We start from the raw sequence: 17,545 nt of genomic DNA on the forward strand, positions 1-17,545 counted from the left end.
CTAATGAACAATATCACAAAGAAAGAGAATATAGTGAGATTTAATAAATTACAAGTATACGATGGCTAGGTCATGTGCAGAGAATGGGAAAGGATAGAATAAAAAGGAAAGGGATGCAAGAGAAAATCTACTCAACAAGAAGAAAAGGAAGACCAATGAAGAGATGGATGGATGATGTCATGGAAGATCTACGTCATTTGAAGGTGAAGAGATGGCGGGAGATTGCAGAGGACAGGGACAGATGGAGGCAGATAGTTGAGAAGGCCAAAGTTTACGAGTAGCTGTAGCCCCATATGGTAAGGTAAGGTATAAATCTTATCTCCATACCTATTTTATTTTAAAATAAAATCCTTAGAAAAATATTTGGACCAAAAAGGAATGAGGATACAGGTGAGTGGAGAAGGTTACATAATTTAGAACTACATAATTTGTAATCATGTCCAGATATTATTAGAATGATTAAATCAAGAAGACTTAGGTCGTGGGCAGGCCATGTGGCACGAATGGGAGAGAAATAGGCGTTTAGAGGATTCTTGTTGGGAAACCTGATGGTAAGAGACCAGTAAGAAGGCCAAGACGAAGATGGAGAGACAACGTTGAGATGGGCCTAAAGGAAATCGGTAGGGATGGAAAAGTGGGATACATCGAAGGCCTGTGTTGCTACAACCATAAACCTTCGGGTCTAGGAAGGCTATAGAGTTAGTTAGTTAGTTATCTGCATACTCTATCCTGAAATAGTATTTGGATGCTGGTCAAGACAAGTAAAGACAAGTGCCACTGTTGAAGTCAGAAAGGTTCCTGTCATTCATAATACCACATCCAGTAGAAAGGATCTTGTTAATTCTTTTCAAGCTCGTGGCTCATAAAAATACAGCTTAGAATTTAGATTTGTTTATTTCATTTCAGTACAGAGTACAGTTACAAGATGAGGCATCTAGAATTTCCAGATGAGCTTCCTCACTTCCTCAGGCTCAGGCTGTTGAGAGCTGCGAGAGAGCTTGTGAAGGCGGCGTTGTAGTCGCAGGCCACCTCGTTGTGGACGTAGTCGGTCCTGAGGTCAGTGTATTCGTCGTTCTCGTCTGGGCCGCCTGCAAGGGCTCCGTACAACACGTGGGGGTTGGGGTCTGGGTTGTTCAGGGCACCTTCGCACGATGCTGGTGGATCAGGGCAGGAACTGCAAATCATAGAATACAATTAATTGGAAGTCTCACCTGTACTTCTGCCGTCCCCCGTGACGGAGTGGTTAGCATATCGCAAATAGAGCAAACCATCAATCACCTGTACTTCTCACCATAGTAAGGTCCGATATGTGTAAAAGTGCACTCGACAGTAAAGATAATAGTTGTCGAAACTGCAATCACTATTTTAGTTCTGCGGACCTCCATGGCGACGCCAGAGGTTCCTGGTTTGAATCCGGGCATGGACATGGGTGTTCTTTCTGAGTGTCTCTTCATCAATTGCATCATATCCTCACTCATTCCCATCGTGGTGATAACCCAAAAAGGCAGAAAAGCGATTCTAAATAACGAAAATAAAATCAAACCAAACAATTTTTGTTATTGGTGTTTATGTTTGTAGTTATTCTCGTGCTGGAGTTGTGGTTGTTCATGATTTTGTAGCGTTCAGTATTTCTGTTGTTTGTTCTTGATCTTGGCATTCAGTGATGTGAGTCTACGCATAAACACGGAAACACGGATAGTCTACATCGGCAGTAAAAAAAATGGATCATGTAAACTGTGACAAGAAAAATGTTTTTACTCACGCTCCTCTGTGGTGCACATGAGTAGGTGGGTTCTCCCCGTATCCAACGACGAAGCTCCTTCCTGCGGATCCCAAAGCGTAGTCGATCTGGGACCTGGACAATTCTCTGTAAGCCTCTACGTTCAGACCCAGCTCAGCAGCCTGCAAGGACAGAATCAATGCCAAAAATTAGATTCTAAAATGTGTAGTTTCTCTTCTATTAAACTGCTACTTTGCTTCTCAGTAACGCAATACCATTATAATATATACGAGGGTTACAGCAAAAGTAATGGCAACTATTTTTTTTCCAGGATAAAGCAGTCAGGCAAGAAATTGTAAAATATACAATTGGAAGGTCACGATATGTGCCAGCGTTTAATGTATGAATTTTGAACAACCTAGAGATCCGTATCAGGATAGAGAAAAATACAAAATACGCGCAGTCGCAGGTCGTCCTGAACGTTGCATGTCGGCAGTTGCTTATCTTGCACGCCCGAATGCTGCTGCCCACCTCGCAACAGTTCGGTATGGTAGAGCATCATTTCCTAAAGCTTCCACAAGCTCAGTGTGACATTCTCTCGCATTCCTTCCACGGAGAACTACTATTTTCACATAAGAACGCTATTCACGTTGGGTCACATTCATCCTGCACGACTGTTAAACACGCACTGACTTCCCACTTCCCTCAGTTCAATGTCTTGGTAGCCACTTCCATCTAGTGGCTTCACAATAAATTGCATGTGACGGGGTCTCCACTGTATAGTTTAAATTTTCTTGTCTGTTCCGCATTAAAAATGGTTGCCATGACTTTTGCTGTAACCCTCGTATGTATAATTCTCAGCTTTAAAAGGTGAATTAATAATGTCGTATCAATCCCTAAGATTATATGTTTATTTTAAAAGCCTCTCTGAATGCTTCACGTTGACCAGGGCATTCACTTGTTTTCCTCAGTTGCCTCAACCTCTGAAGCATGTAAACAATGCACAGTGTTGTGCTATGCAAACATCCTGAGCTATTCAGGAAACAGGTTGTTTCTTCTGCCTATGGAGTCAGCGGTTTGCATATTGGCAATTAAAAACACGATTCGGCATGGAGGAAAAGCTCCATGGCCTAGGGATATAGAGGTGAGACAAGCTGAGAGGTGACTGACTTTGGTTTGGAATTGAGCAGGGAGAAGAGGTTAGGAGAGCAGTGGAGCTAAAGTGAGACGACGCGCTGGTCGACCTATAGAGAAGCCAACAGAGGACTTAGTACGTATATTTTATTCATCGTAATTATCTTCATTCGTCAGATAGACAGGTAACTATCCTGAAACCAGCCATGATTCAGGTTCAAAGGTTCAGAAAACCCAACGAGTGAACATTGCCTTTTCTAGCTGTTAAGTCCCTAAATCTTATTTGTACCTTTCGTATTGCCAAGCGTTAACTCGTCATGCCAATGACGAGTGCTCTCATCAGAGGATGAATGATGAATAGCTTACATCACCCAGCAATTAATTGCGAAGTTACTGGTTCTGATAGTATCATTCTATAGAATGATGGGATCAGAATATATATATATATATATATATATATAGATAGATATGTATATGTATATATATATATATATATATATATATATATATATATAGAGAGAGATCTATTAAATAACTTTTGAAAACTATTTTAGGCGAATAGTATAATAAAATAGTTATAGATTATCCTCAATACATTACCTCCAAGCAAATCCAAGCAATGTTGGATGCTGTTCTTAAGGTAGCCCACTGGCTGACGTAGAGGAGTCCTTTCGGTGTCTTCTCCTGGTCGTTCACCATGTGGTCACAGAACTCAGTGACACTGGCAATGTAACCGTCTTTCTCTGTCAGTTGTGCAAGAAGAACCTGCAACAATGGAAACAACTTCAGCAATGATAACAAACAATGATTCCTCTCTTCAATTAAAACCCTCAAACAGTACCTGAAATATTTTTATGTCAAATTTAATTTTTAAGGAAACAAAGTTTTCAGAAAAATGTATTGTTAACACTTTTAAACACATATTAATATTTATGACACAAAAACTACGACAATTTAAACGAAAAGCATGAATGGTAAATTACAACTTATATATACATATGAATGTTCCGTCCAAACCTCCTACATTTCAATTCAACATTGCTAAAAGGTTATCAAACATATGGTAATAGACGAAAGAGAAACTCAATGAATTTTATTGCAAGACCTCGAAGTTCACCGTTCTCTCACAATGAAGCGCGACAATCGCATAAAGCACAATGACGACTCTGCAGCAGCGAGCACAATTTGCATTCTGGTTTGCAAATACCAAATCAATCATTACGGTGCAAAGAAATTACCGGAGAGAATATGGAGGTGAAGCACCTGTTGAGAAAACCATTAAGGCATGGTGTGTGAAGTTTTTGGTGACTGGAAGTTTTAATAAACAATTGGGAGGTTCTCAGATTGGATATTATTGGTGCTAAAAACGGTGCACACATAGAGGTACATTAGAGTTCAGTGAAGAGGGGTATTGGTGTATAAAGTGTTTAGTGTTTCATGCAATAAAGTTATTTGAGTTTCTCTTTCGTCTAGTACCACTCGTATTCCATTATGTTTCATAACCTTTAGCGATGATGAATTCAAATGTGGGCAGTTTGGACGTAACACTCTGTATAATTTTAAAAACAATCACTCAATGCACAGCGTCATTCATATATGTTTCACGTAATTTAACATTACTGTAAAGCGTAAAGCGTAAAAAAAATCAGAATTCGTATTGGTTTAAACTTTTCTTATATTGACTCCATCAGGGTAACGTGCTAAGAGTACAGGGGCCTGAAGTTTGAACCTTAGTCAGCCATTGTCGTATTGGTCTGTCACATCGTTCATTTAATCACTTTGTTATTCATCCATATTGTTGTCAAGAGGAAGAAAGCGACGTAAAATGACGAAAATGCAAACACGTTATGATAACTGTACGATCTTGTCTTGTCCGGGTAACCCATTACAATATTTTTTTTCGATTATCATTACAACACAATTTCTTTCTTTAGTGTAATAATCTTCAGAGCATCCTAAGCTTCAATATGTACACTTCTGCAGTAGAGATAAAATATGTAAATGTTACATCCTTTCAGATTGAAAATTTTAGACACATCCCTTTTCATCTTTCATTATCATCATCATCGCGATTACCTAAAAGTGGCAGTGTACACGTACAATAAGAGACACATATGAAAACGGTTGTTTTTTCGTACCACTTTTGTTATAATAGTAGTATAAAATTGTGACTCCCACCCCAACTCTGATTTCTTGACTAAACGACCACAAAAAGTTGAAAAACTCACTTTCTCTCCCTGTTCCGCGCCTCATTTATTACGCTGACGACGTTTCACGGGGGCAAAAAGGCAGTGATGAGTGAAAGATGAGCTCTCATCTCCTCATCCTCTCATCTTTGTCATTCTCTTTTTATTCTCTCATCTTCCTCTCATCCTCCTCTCATCCTCCCATTTTTCTCTTATCCTCTCATTTTTTTATTTTCTTATTTTCTTATTTTTTGAAAGATGAGTGCATCTTATCGTAATTTTCCAAGTCTGGGACCAAATGTTTATATATCATGACCTACGTAAACCTCTTTTCTCATTCTCTCATTCTCTCATTCTCTTATTTTTTGAAGGATGAGTGCACTTTATCGTAATTTTCCAAGTTTGGGACCAAATGTTTATATATATCGTGATCTTCGTAAACCTCTCTTCTTATCCTCTTATTCTCTCATCCTCTCATTCTCTCATTCTTTCTACCTTTAGAATATTGTCGTCAACATTAGAGATGAAGTTGGAGTGCTGGAATCAAGGGAACCAAAATGTTTATATATAGTGACCTTCGTAAACCTCTCTTTCGGGGGGAAGGGGGAACGATGTGGCATATACACACGCACGCGCTCTCATCTTCTCATTTTCTTATTCTCTTATTCTCTTATTTTTGAAAGATGAGTGTATTTTATCGTAATGTTCCAAGTCCGGGACCAAATGTTTATATATTGCGAGCTACGTAAACCTCTCCTCTCATCTTCTCATCTTCTCATTTTTGAAAAATGAGTGCACCTTATCGTAATTTTCCAAGTCCGGAGCCAAATGTTTATATATATCGTGACCTTCGTAAACCTCTCCTCTCATCTTATTATTTTTGAAAGATGAGTGTATTTTATCGTAATTTTCCAAGTTTGGGACCAAATGTTTATATATATATTGCGACCTACGTAAACCTCTCTCTCTCGGGGAGGGAACGATGCGCCACACACATACGTGCGCGCGTGCGTATGCCTCTTATTATTTTCCGTATTGTGACGCAAGCAAACAAAATAATAATTGTTTTTTTTTTTAGGATCCCTGGCCCCTATATAACCTCGCCGGGGGGGTGCATGGTGGCGACGAAGTCATCACGAGTTTAGATTTGTACTGTGAATGTTGTCAAAAATTTAATCAATATTGTTTATTCTCGATGCTAGAATCTTACATAAATTATTCTCTAAAAACGAAAATCGATAATCCTATGCCAAGCCCCCCCCAAGGCATTCAGGCAATTTCTAATGTTCGCGTGGATAGCTACGCTCGGTAGAATTTTTCCTGTTCCTGTGGAGCAATTGTGTTTCGTCGCCCAATGTAACATTTTCATCACGGACCAAACTATCCACAGCAACCCCTCCCCGAACCCATTCACCTTGCATCCTTTTTTGCCCGAAGAGATTCTATTTTTTTTCAGCTTTCCCACGGTTCTGAATGAAGAATCCATCACATCCCTGATAACAATAGAATCGGAGGGGGATGTGGCGGAAGCAAACACAGCAGCATCTCCCGCTTTTGAGTTTTATACTGGGAATCGTTTGTTTCACACACCACACCCTGACGGGGCGTGGAATAGATACCGAGGGGAAATGATCGACAATACATACATGGGCGGAACTATCAACGTCCCGTTTATTGTTATTTGTCCCCCCACAGGATATTGTGCGCATCACAAAATCTTTTGTTGAAAAAAATATAACATGAGTAAATCAGTCAACAAGGGTTTTTATTTGCTAGGACATTGACTATAGCGCTCATTGTGTTTTCACCAAAGAGAGTCGCGTGGAGTAGGAAGGAGAGAAGGAGAAAAAAAAGGAGAGGAGTTCCTATATAACGTATCAGTTGTTTTGTACGTCATTATCATAGTGAACGTCAATCGTGGCAGTTTAGTATTCTTAATTGTTTGTCTGGCAGTATACATATATATCATCGTGGAAGTTTTAGTGAGCTACAAGTTTTATTTTGAAGTTTCTCTATCTCTCTTGAAAGGTGAACGTCAATCGTGGCAGTTCAGTATTCTTAATTGTTTATTTGGCAGTATACATATATATCATCGTGGAAGTTTTAGTGAGCTACAAGTTTTTATTTTGAAGTCTCTCTCCATCTCTGTTGAAAGGTAAGTTTTTATTTTCATGATATATTAATATTTTTGTTTTGCGTCTGACACACACATATTTAGAGGAGTCATAAAAAATTGACACACACTTACATGTCGTATATTTTTAACCTCCTACAACAGTGCACACACACACATACATACATACATACATACATACATACATACATACATACATACTGTTCGCGTCTAATATATATGTGGAAGGAAAAAATATCTAGCATTTTTCAACTTTTTTCCTTCTGTTTCAGTGCGCTTTCCACTACCATCACCACAACCCCCCCAAAAATTTCTCTGTATATATATATATATATATAAATAACAGAGAGAAAAAATGGAACCGCAACCAGGTCCCTCCGGTCTTTGCGGGAAAGTGGCATGTCGCAACTGCGGAATATTAATTTCTAAACCTAATATTGCTAGGCATTTGAAAAAATGTCGTCGACCGGATCATGATGTTGTAGCCCCGCCAGCAAAAAAATCTCGCATTGATGTGCATGAAGATGGTGCTTTGAATAAAAATGCACGCATCATGACGTATAAATCTGGAAGCGACGAAAAATGTGACTCGAGCATCTTCCTCGACAATGTGAAATCTCTGGTAGTCGATAAATTACGTGATTGCCTCGTTAATGTTGCAATTAAAATTCATCTCGTCTTGACCCTGCTGTATGAGAAAGTTGTCTCGTCCGAGTCAAGTACTTTTAGCTTTTACGTAGGGTGTGAAGCCTTACACGATGACAATAACGAGAATCTTGACGAGATAGTGACACGGCTATTTGAGCACCTGACACAAAAACAAGAAGAGTTTGAAGGTAGAGGAAGTGGATGGAGTCTTTGCGGTCACAACCACATGTTAGAGCTTCGAGTGTGCAATTTCAAACCGTTACGCAGCGCTCAAAAAAAAACAAAAAAACAAAAAAGGCAAAATGCAGTGTTGAACATACAAAGTAATGATCAGAAGAGTTTCTTATGGTCTGTCATCGCCGCATTACACCCGTCTAATAATAATAACCCCCAACGCCTGTCCAATTACAGAGGATATGAGGGGATATACGAGAATATGATGAGAGGAATTTCCTATCCTGTGCCCCTGAATAAGATCAATCAATTTGAAAAAAACTATAGAGAGGAAAAAGGAAAAGATATCAATATTTCTGTTTTTGGGGTTGACGATTGCGACAATATTCGTGTGTTAAGACCTGCTAGAAGCCAGAATAATGTAATTCAACTCTTGCTTGTAGATGGCCGTTACAGTTTGATACGGAATTTCTCAGGATTAGTAGGAAGACAGATCAGCAAGAATCGCGATAAGATCGAAATTTGTGATTGGTGTTTGAGAACTTTTCGCGGGGGTAAGAAGATGAAAGAACAGCACAAGTGTTTTGGCTCTGTGAATGCAGAACCCGAAGATGTCATGCCGGAACCCGGAACCAAGATGAAATTTCAGAAACACCAGGCTCTTCTCCACCATCCCGTCGTCCTTTATGCCGACTTTGAAAGCTTCCAAGTTCCCATGACGTCTTGCAACCCTGATCCCTCTACCTCAAGCACGACCCAAATTTTTCACCACGAGCCTTGCAGTTTCTCCATCTACGGAGAAAAATTGAATGATGTCATCTTGTATTGCGGACCCGATGCGGCAAAACATTTTGTTGAGAAGATAGCGGAATGCGCGAGAAAACTTGCACCCAGCCTGAAGGGCTCTTACGTTTCTCCACCTGCTCTCACAACAGAACAACAACAGAGACATGACGCGGCGACAAGATGCGAGGAGTGTAACCAGACTTTCACCGCCGAAAATTACAAGGTCGTCCACCATAACCACCAGAATGGATTATTTCTAAGCACCATCTGTAATTCGTGCAATCTTAAAATTAAGGAGTCGCATTTTGTTGCCGTGTTTCTGCACTACACGGAGAAGTACGACACACATCTCTTCGTCAAAGAGCTCCACAACATAACTTCTCGAATCAGCATCATTCCGAGAACGAGCGAGAAGTATATTACAGTGAGAGTGTGGATTCCCCTCCAAGAAGGAAGAAGCGTGGAAGTGCGAATCCTGGACTCTTACAATTTCCTGTCCTCCAGCCTCGCAAGCCTTGCATCTCAACTTGGCGACGAAGATCTTGTGGCCACCAAGCAAAAATGTTTTTCGGGGAGAGATGAAAATTTAAATCTGTTGCGTCGCAAGGGTGTCTACCCCTACGAGTACGTCAACAATTTCGACAAATTTGACGAGACGGAACTTCCACCCCGGGAAGTATTTTATTCTTCTCTCACGGAGGACGTCTGTTCCGAAGAGGACTACGAACACGCTCGTAGTGTGTGGACGGCATTCAATTGCCAAACTTTTCGCGATTATCACGATCTCTATCTCAAATTGGACGTAACACTTCTGATGGATATTTTCGAATCGTTTCGTAAGAGATGCATCGCGATATACAAGTTGGATCCTGCGTATTTCTTCACCACGCCGGGATTGACTTGGGAATCGATGATGAAATACACCAAGGTGGAACTGGGCCTCATCGCAGAGAAGGAACAGTATGCTTTCATGGAGAGTGCGATACGCGGTGGCATCGTCCAATGTCCCCGACGCCATGCTCAGGCAAACAATCCTCATACGCCTGGTTACGATGCATCGAAGCCCAACACCTACATCGTCTACTGGGATGTCAACAACCTGTACGGCCACTCCATGTCCCAGTGTCTTCCCATCAGCGACTATGGGTGGATGACCGAAGAGGAACTCTCCTGCGAAGATTTTCTCAACTGGAGCGAAGATAATGAATGGGGTTGTTTCTTGGAAGTGGATCTCGATTATCCCGAAACGCTTCACGAGAAACATCACGGATTGGCCCTGGCCCCCACCAGGGAGAAGCCACCTGGAGGATCGGAGCCAAAACTAATACTAAGCATGGAGAACAAGCGGAATTACGTTCTGCACTACCGACTCCTCCAATTTTACATAAGTCATGGCTTGCAGTTGAAGAAAATTCATAGAGGATTGAAGTTCCGACAGAGCAAGTGGCTCGAACCGTACATAACCGAGAACACGCGACGCAGAGCGCAATCGACATCGCCTGCAGACAAGAATCTGTACAAACTGTTCAATAACGCCATCTACGGCAAGACGATGGAGAACGTGCGTAATTACATCGATGCAATATTGGTCACGGACGAAAAGAAATTTGAGAAGATCGTCGCGTCACCCTACTTCAAAAACTTCACCATTTTCGGCGAGAATCTAGTATTCGTTGAGAGGAACAAGAAGCAAGTGATGCTCAACAAGCCGATTGCCATAGGTGCCACCGTTCTCGAACTATCAAAATTGCACATGTACCAATCGTACTACGATCAGTTTCAACCCTTTTATGGAGATAACATCCAAATATGCTACATTGATACGGATAGCTTCATTTTTCTAATCCAAACACCAAACCTCGAACATGATCTGACTAAGATGAAGCATCTGTTTGATTTTAGCAACTTACCATCAGGCCATCACTTACATTCGACAGAAAACAAAATGACGATTGGAAAATACAAAGATGAAGCGGCTGGTAATTACATCAGCGAATTTGCGGGGCTTCGTGCCAAAATGTACTGTGTAAAGATTACAGAAGAAAAAGAGATCAAGAAAGCGAAGGGGGTGGGAAAAATAAGTACCAGCAAATTTAGCATGCAAGACTACAAGGAATGCCTTTTTCATGGTAAAAGGCAACTCAGCACCGATCATCGCATTGCAAGTAAATTGCATGATTTGTACACGACGCGCGTAACCAAAGTAGCATTGGATGCAGCGGACAACAAGTTACGTGTTCTCGATTGTAAAATCCACACGCGAGTGTGGGGGTACTACAATAAAAGCGATAAATGTGACGTGTGTTAACCATAACCCCATAGCCATGAAGTCCGCTGTGTTTTTGAAGAAGAATAGCAGACGGAGGAAGAGAATGAAAGTGGGAGCCCTCGGGCGATGAAAAATAAAAGTTGAATTTAATGAGCCTCGGTTTGAAGCGGGCTTAACAACATAATAACAGGTTGCAACTTTTCATCGCCCGAGGGCTCCCACTTTCATTCTCTTCCTCCGTCTGCTTTGAAGAATAGGAAAAGACACAGCGTGTTAAATAACAGGGACAATGAATCTCTTTGGTTTTCGCAAACAAAGCAAGATGGAGACTCCATCACCAAATTCTAATAACCTCTTACCTTCCGTGTTATCTAAACTCAATGGTCTACTAATTGTACATCTTAATAGTATAAGGACGGAAATAAATAACGATGTGGGCAAGATGTTTTATGTTTTTAATAACAATTTACATTTCTATGAAATTCCGATCGAGGGGAAACTTCAAATCACCGTAAATCCGGAGAACACAGGCGAAATCAAAATTTCTACCGGCAAGAACATTTTTCGAATGAAGCACGACAAGATACTTTCTAACACTACGTACGATGTGTCTGCAGGAGATTATCTGTACGTGGAACTCCTCGGAGACTACGACAAACTTATTCCTCTCTTCGTAGAATTACGAATCGTCTATCCTATTATAAATAACCGTTAACCAAAAATGCCTAACGACATTTTCGGCAACACCAAGCGTGTGGACCATGCAGAAGAGATTCTCATGTTGGACATTCGAGTTAAGAAGTTGAGGACTGATTTGATCGCTTTGCAGGAAACCTTAAACAAAAGTTTAGAGTCGGAAATCGCTACGCTCCAAACGCAATGTCTCGACCCTATTCTGAAAATCGATTCCGAACTGAAAACGCTGATAAAAAATTATGTCGACGTACCTTCTTACGACAGCGTTCAAAATATACAGTTGAACGTGGATTCGCTTCAAAATGATTTGGCCAAATTACAACAATTTCAATCGAAAAATGAAGATTTGGAAAAATTGAAACTCGAAATCGAAGAACGAACTTCCGCAATAGAAAAGAATTTCTCTGAACTTCAAACCGCCGTGAGCGATATTGATGTAGAACGCTTGCATGTCGTCGTTTCCAAATTACAAGAAGAATTCACCGGCACGTTAGAAGAAATTAAATCCAAGTTGCAGACTTTGGAAGATACAATGACGAACCTACCATCGTCGGACGAACTGGAGGTCATCGGTAAAAGCGTCGCGAACATAAAAATTCAACTGGAGGCTTATCAAGATTTCGAACACATTCAAACCACCATCGCTACGCTTCAGGCGTCTCTGGAGTTGATCAACGAAGAAATTAAAAATATTCACGCTGAAGCAAGTGTGTTGACGAGTATTCAGGACACGTTAAGCGCAGTTCAGCAGAAGATCCAATATTTGGAAAATTTGAACGTCGAATCCAATCTTACTCATTTTCATCACGTACTGGACAACATACAGGGTGACTTGGAATCGTTACGAACGAGCGTGCCTTCGAGCGAAGATTTGGAAAAATTGAAAACGGCGGTGACGGCACTATCCGATTCGAGTGACATCAAAAGTTCGTTGAGCGATCTCGAGAGTAAAGTGGCCAATCTCCCTACCTCCAAAGAATTACATGCTTTGAAAAGGAACATATCACGTATGCTGAAACGACTGGAAACGGAAACGGCGAACGTGGAACAGATTCGAGACGAACTTGCTTCGCTGGTGTCGACGCTACCCACTTCGCAGAGCGTCGCCGACCTTCACACGCAGTTTACAGAGATGCGAATCATCGTGAACGATCTTACCGAGAAGAGCTCGAAATTGAATCAAGTCGAGAACCTTCAGAATATTGTGGTTAACATCAGAGATCAAGTTGGAGTGCTGGAATCAACGCAGGAATCAACGCTGGCCTCTTTCGGTGCCAAGTTGCAAGAACTCAACGAAAGCTACAAGCAGTTGAACGTGGAAGTGAAAATCAAACCGTCATTTTCTACCGTAACGGATACCATAGTCGAACATTTGTTGCCCGTACAAAACACGCTGGGTCAGCTTCACAGCAACCTCGTTAGCGTCGATACTAAATTCGCTAAACTGCATTCTCTGCAAGCCATCGAAATCAACAGCGTACCCAATCAACAGAGAATCTCCACGTTCGTCGAAGGTAACAAACTGTACATGCTACATCCTTATCATCCGTACTACAAGTTTCTCCTCGATGGTACGATTCAGATAAACGAATTTTCGTACTGGTCTCACGGTAGAAAAGCTAGCGTTCCCACCATGACTTTGATATCGAATCGTGGTGTCCAGAAAGCAGGAAACATTCCTCTGGCACGTTGGAACGAAACGCGCAACATATATGAAATACACGAAGACGAAGATCTCACCGTTTTCGACGTGAGTGCCGGCGATAAGCTGATCGTTCAAAACACGAGCGAAGTGCCACCCTCTTTGAATCCCATCACGCTTGTGCTTCTCTTCAAACGTAATCTCTAAAAATAATAAAAATGTCTAGACAAGCTATCGTCCAAGAATTGCATAAACCTGCGCGTCGTAACTACAAACGTTTGGCTGTGGTAACCAAGGGAATCGACGACCTCTGGGAAAGCGACCTCGTCGAAATGAGTAGCGGCAAGTTAAAAAACGTGCATAAATTGAACAAGGGCAACAAGTACCTCCTCACCGTCATAGACACATTTTCGAAATTCGCATGGGCTCTACCTTTGAAGGCGAAAACGGGGGCGTGCGTCACGGAAGCATTCAAGACAATTTTTCGCGATAGCGGCGGTAGACAACCTCGGTTTCTGCACACGGACAAAGGGAAGGAATTTTACAATGCCGTATTCCAAAAGTTTATTCGGAAACACAACGTTCAACATTACTCGACCTTCAGTGACGTCAAGGCCAGCATCGTGGAAAGATTCAATCGCACTCTGAAATCGCGCATGTGGTCACGCTTCACGCTTCAGGGAAGCTACAAGTGGGTCACTATTCTTCCGGAACTTGTTAACGACTATAATCACACACGGCACGCAACGATAGGCATGAAGCCAGCTGACGTTACCAAGTCTGACGAGCAACGTTTAATTTCTAGCGTTTACTGTCCAAAATACACGCCCACGACAAAAAAGGCTAAATACAAAATTGGAGAACAGGTGAGGGTCAGTAAATTAAAGCGAACGTTCGACAGGGGTTTCACACGAAACTGGAGCACCGAACTTTTTACCGTGGTTCGAGTTCTACCCGGGAACCGTCACACGTATATAATAAAGGACAGTGGCGGTGAAATTTTATTGGGGCGCTTCTATGAAGAGGAACTCTCTAAAACTAAATACCCCGACACGTACCTTATTGAAAAAGTTTTGCGCAAGAGAGGCAACAAACTTTTGGTGAAATGGCTGGGACTTCCGGAAACAAGTTGGATCGATTCAAACGAAGTGATCTTGTGAGTACGTGGAACGTGGTGAAGCGTCTACCGGATCCGGAAAGTCAAACGAGAAAAAAAAAAGAACGGCGAGTTGCTTCCCGACAGCATCCGCTGTCTGATCGTAGGTCCTTCGGGGTGTGGGAAAACGACACTACTCGTGGACAATTTTCTCCTCGCACCGAATTGGTTAGATTGGAAGAACAGGCACCTGTACGTGTTCTCGAAAAGTTTGGAGCAATCCAAATACCAGCAACTGATGAAACTGTACGATGGTCTGGACATTGCAACGTTTGCCTCGGAAATAAAACCACTTGACGATTGTCGTGAAAATTCAGTTGTTGTGTTCGACGACGCCATCCTGGAAAATCAAAATGAAATTCGCAACTTTTTCACGCAAGGTCGTCACAAAGGAATGGATTGCTTCTACCTAGCTCAAACGTTTTCCAAAATTCCAAAACAGTTAGTACGCGACAATGCTAATTTCATATGTTTGTTTCGTCAAGATCACACCAACCTCAAGCACGCGTACGATGACTACGTAGGCGGAGACATGAACTACAATCAATTTTCGGAAGGCTGCTCTTCTTGCTGGAACGCTGACGATTTCGGATTCGTGACGATCGACATGACGAGGAAACCCAACGACGGAAAATACAGAAACAAAATCAACGACTTTCTAAACGTTGCAACGTTGTGAGAAACGACGTGTATAAATAACGTCATGAGGAAACGAAAAATTGAAGACGAAAATCTCAAGCTTCGCGATTACCTCGCGAAACGCTTCAAAGGTTGGAAATCCGAGAATCGCGGATTCTACGAAGAGAAGAAACGTCAGGATCAACCTGTGATCGATGCCATCAGCGGTCTAGGTAAAGAAATTAAAAGTGTCACGGAACAAAATAAAAATTTGATTAATGAACTCGTACCGCTCGCAGCTAAAAGTTATGCTGTACCCACGCCCATTTCGAGCATTCCTTCGACGCCGTTCGAACTGAAAGATGCACCGGCACGACGTCGAGCCATAGGCAGCACGTCGTCGTCTTCGGATAAAATCGAGTTGGGACCTTTGGCACGAGACTACCTGAGCACGGGGAAGTTCGACAAGGATGAAGTGTTCGGATTGTATCCCAGCATGGAAACCAACGAAGGCGGCGGTGTGGTGTGGAAGATTGGGAAATCGAAGGTGACCTTCGAAGGCAACGACATTAAAGTCAATTTAGGCGACAAGGATAGTTGGACCAGGTATCCGGGTACGGTGGGACTGTGGGAACTTGTTGCCAAAAAGCAGCCGAAAGATTATACCGACGAAGATTACCAGAGTTACAAGGAAATTCTGATCATGACGGATGCCTTGTACCAGAACAACGACGCCTCGCAGAATAGGGTGAAATCGAGTAGCGGCGAGAAGTACAGGAATCTCATCAAACCGATTTGGAACCAGGTCAAAACAGGCAGCGGCGTCAAACGCTACAACACGTTACCCAAAGAATTTGTTTGGGTGGATGATGTGAGGAAACTCGTGGACCGATTGTTGGTGATAGCCGGCGAAGAGAATGCAGGCAACCGTAATTTCTACAACGAGAAGGTTGGCATCGTGGACATGATCAGCACGAAACTTTCCAACTTCATCGTGAACGATGACAAGGGCATAGGTTACCTGATCAAAATCATCAACACGCTGCCTCCTAAATTTTGGAACGTGGCCGAAGGAAAGGGACTCGTGAACGACATCATCAACAAGTTACCTTTCGAGATGCATTTACCTGGCTACCAGTACTGCGGACCGGGTACCAAACTCGAGAAAAGATTGGAGAGAGGAGACAAGGGCGTGAATCCGTTGGACGCCGCATGCAAAGATCACGACATCGCCTACAACACCACGCAGACGGATCTGGACGCACGTCACGAAGCAGACAGAAAGTTAGAGCACGCAGCTTTCGAAAGATTCGTCAGCAGAGACGCATCGCTGGGTGAACGGGTCGCCGCACTGGGTACCACCATCGCCATGAACACGAAACAAAAATTGGGGTGGGGTATATAAATAACATACCGTAAAAAATAAACATGTCTCGTATAACTGATTTGCCACCCGAGCTACTATCTAAAATATTCAAAAAGATAGTAAACGGAGATGTTAATAAACTTCTAATCATAGCAAGAACAACGCCGGAATTTCGCATCCCTTGTGAAATGGTTCTCAAGGACCATCTTCGGGAGATCAGCGGCCTGAGGTGCGGTGATCTCAACATTCTGCTTTCGGCCGCGGGGGAGAAATTGAACGATAGGTCGGACGAACTGTACGAGGCAAGGCAGGGAAGAAGACGGTATACTGATGATTGGTACAAGTCTATGCAGGAGACGGAAGATATCACTACGCACATCCTCGCGTTTTCCGAAGCACGGACTTTCTTCCTCTGTTAAAAAATAATAATATATATATATATACGTGTCAAAAAACTTCATATATAAATAACACACATCGTGAAAAAAAAACAATTAAATTTCTCTCTAACACTCTGAAATTTTTTGATATGACGACTGAAAAAATAAGTGAGCTCCAAGCATTAAAACAAATGCTAAATTTGTCATTTGAGTATGTAAAAATTCGGGAATTGGAAGTCGACAAATCTTACACGATAACTTCCGGTTCAATCGTTTCTACCCAGTATGGTCCCAAGGTACGCCTGTTGCTCAATGCACAATACAGTCTATTTTTACCAGATCGATACGCTAACATGTTATCGGATGAGAAGCTATCTATTTTAATCGAGAACAAAACTCGAATCGTGTACAAGGGGACAAAGGAACTTCTTGGCAAGAAAACAAAGCACGTAATAGAATTTGTGTAGCGACTGCGGGGCCGTGAAAAAAAAATCTCAGAATATTTATATATAAATAACATACCGTAAAAAACTACACAAGAAAAAATCTCAGAATATATATATAAATAACATACCGTGAAAATAACACATAGAGCATCAACATGAAGCCCAAGGGTGTCGTGTACCAGATACCATA

At 41.9% G+C, this 17,545-nt stretch overlaps 1 protein-coding gene across 1 annotated transcript in view; it reads right to left on the reverse strand.

Annotated features, from left to right (window-relative positions):
• Window positions 1–884: 884 nt before the first annotated feature.
• The window catches only part of LOC146002337 (endoglucanase A-like), a 51,034-nt gene continuing 34,373 nt past the window's right edge, over window positions 885–17,545 (reverse strand). Inside the window, exons 7-9 of the mRNA XM_083140067.1 lie at window positions 3,455–3,619; window positions 1,763–1,902; window positions 885–1,174 (exon numbers count right to left, since the gene is read on the reverse strand). Of these exons, the coding sequence (XP_082996193.1) occupies window positions 958–1,174; window positions 1,763–1,902; window positions 3,455–3,619 (522 nt within the window). The 3' untranslated portion in view covers window positions 885–957. The remainder of the gene's footprint in view (window positions 1,175–1,762; window positions 1,903–3,454; window positions 3,620–17,545) is intronic.

The sequence above is a fragment of the Lepisma saccharinum genome, chromosome 18 (genome assembly GCF_977018435.1).
Source record: "Lepisma saccharinum chromosome 18, izLepSacc3.1, whole genome shotgun sequence".
Taxonomy (NCBI): Eukaryota; Metazoa; Arthropoda; class Insecta; order Zygentoma; family Lepismatidae; genus Lepisma; species Lepisma saccharinum.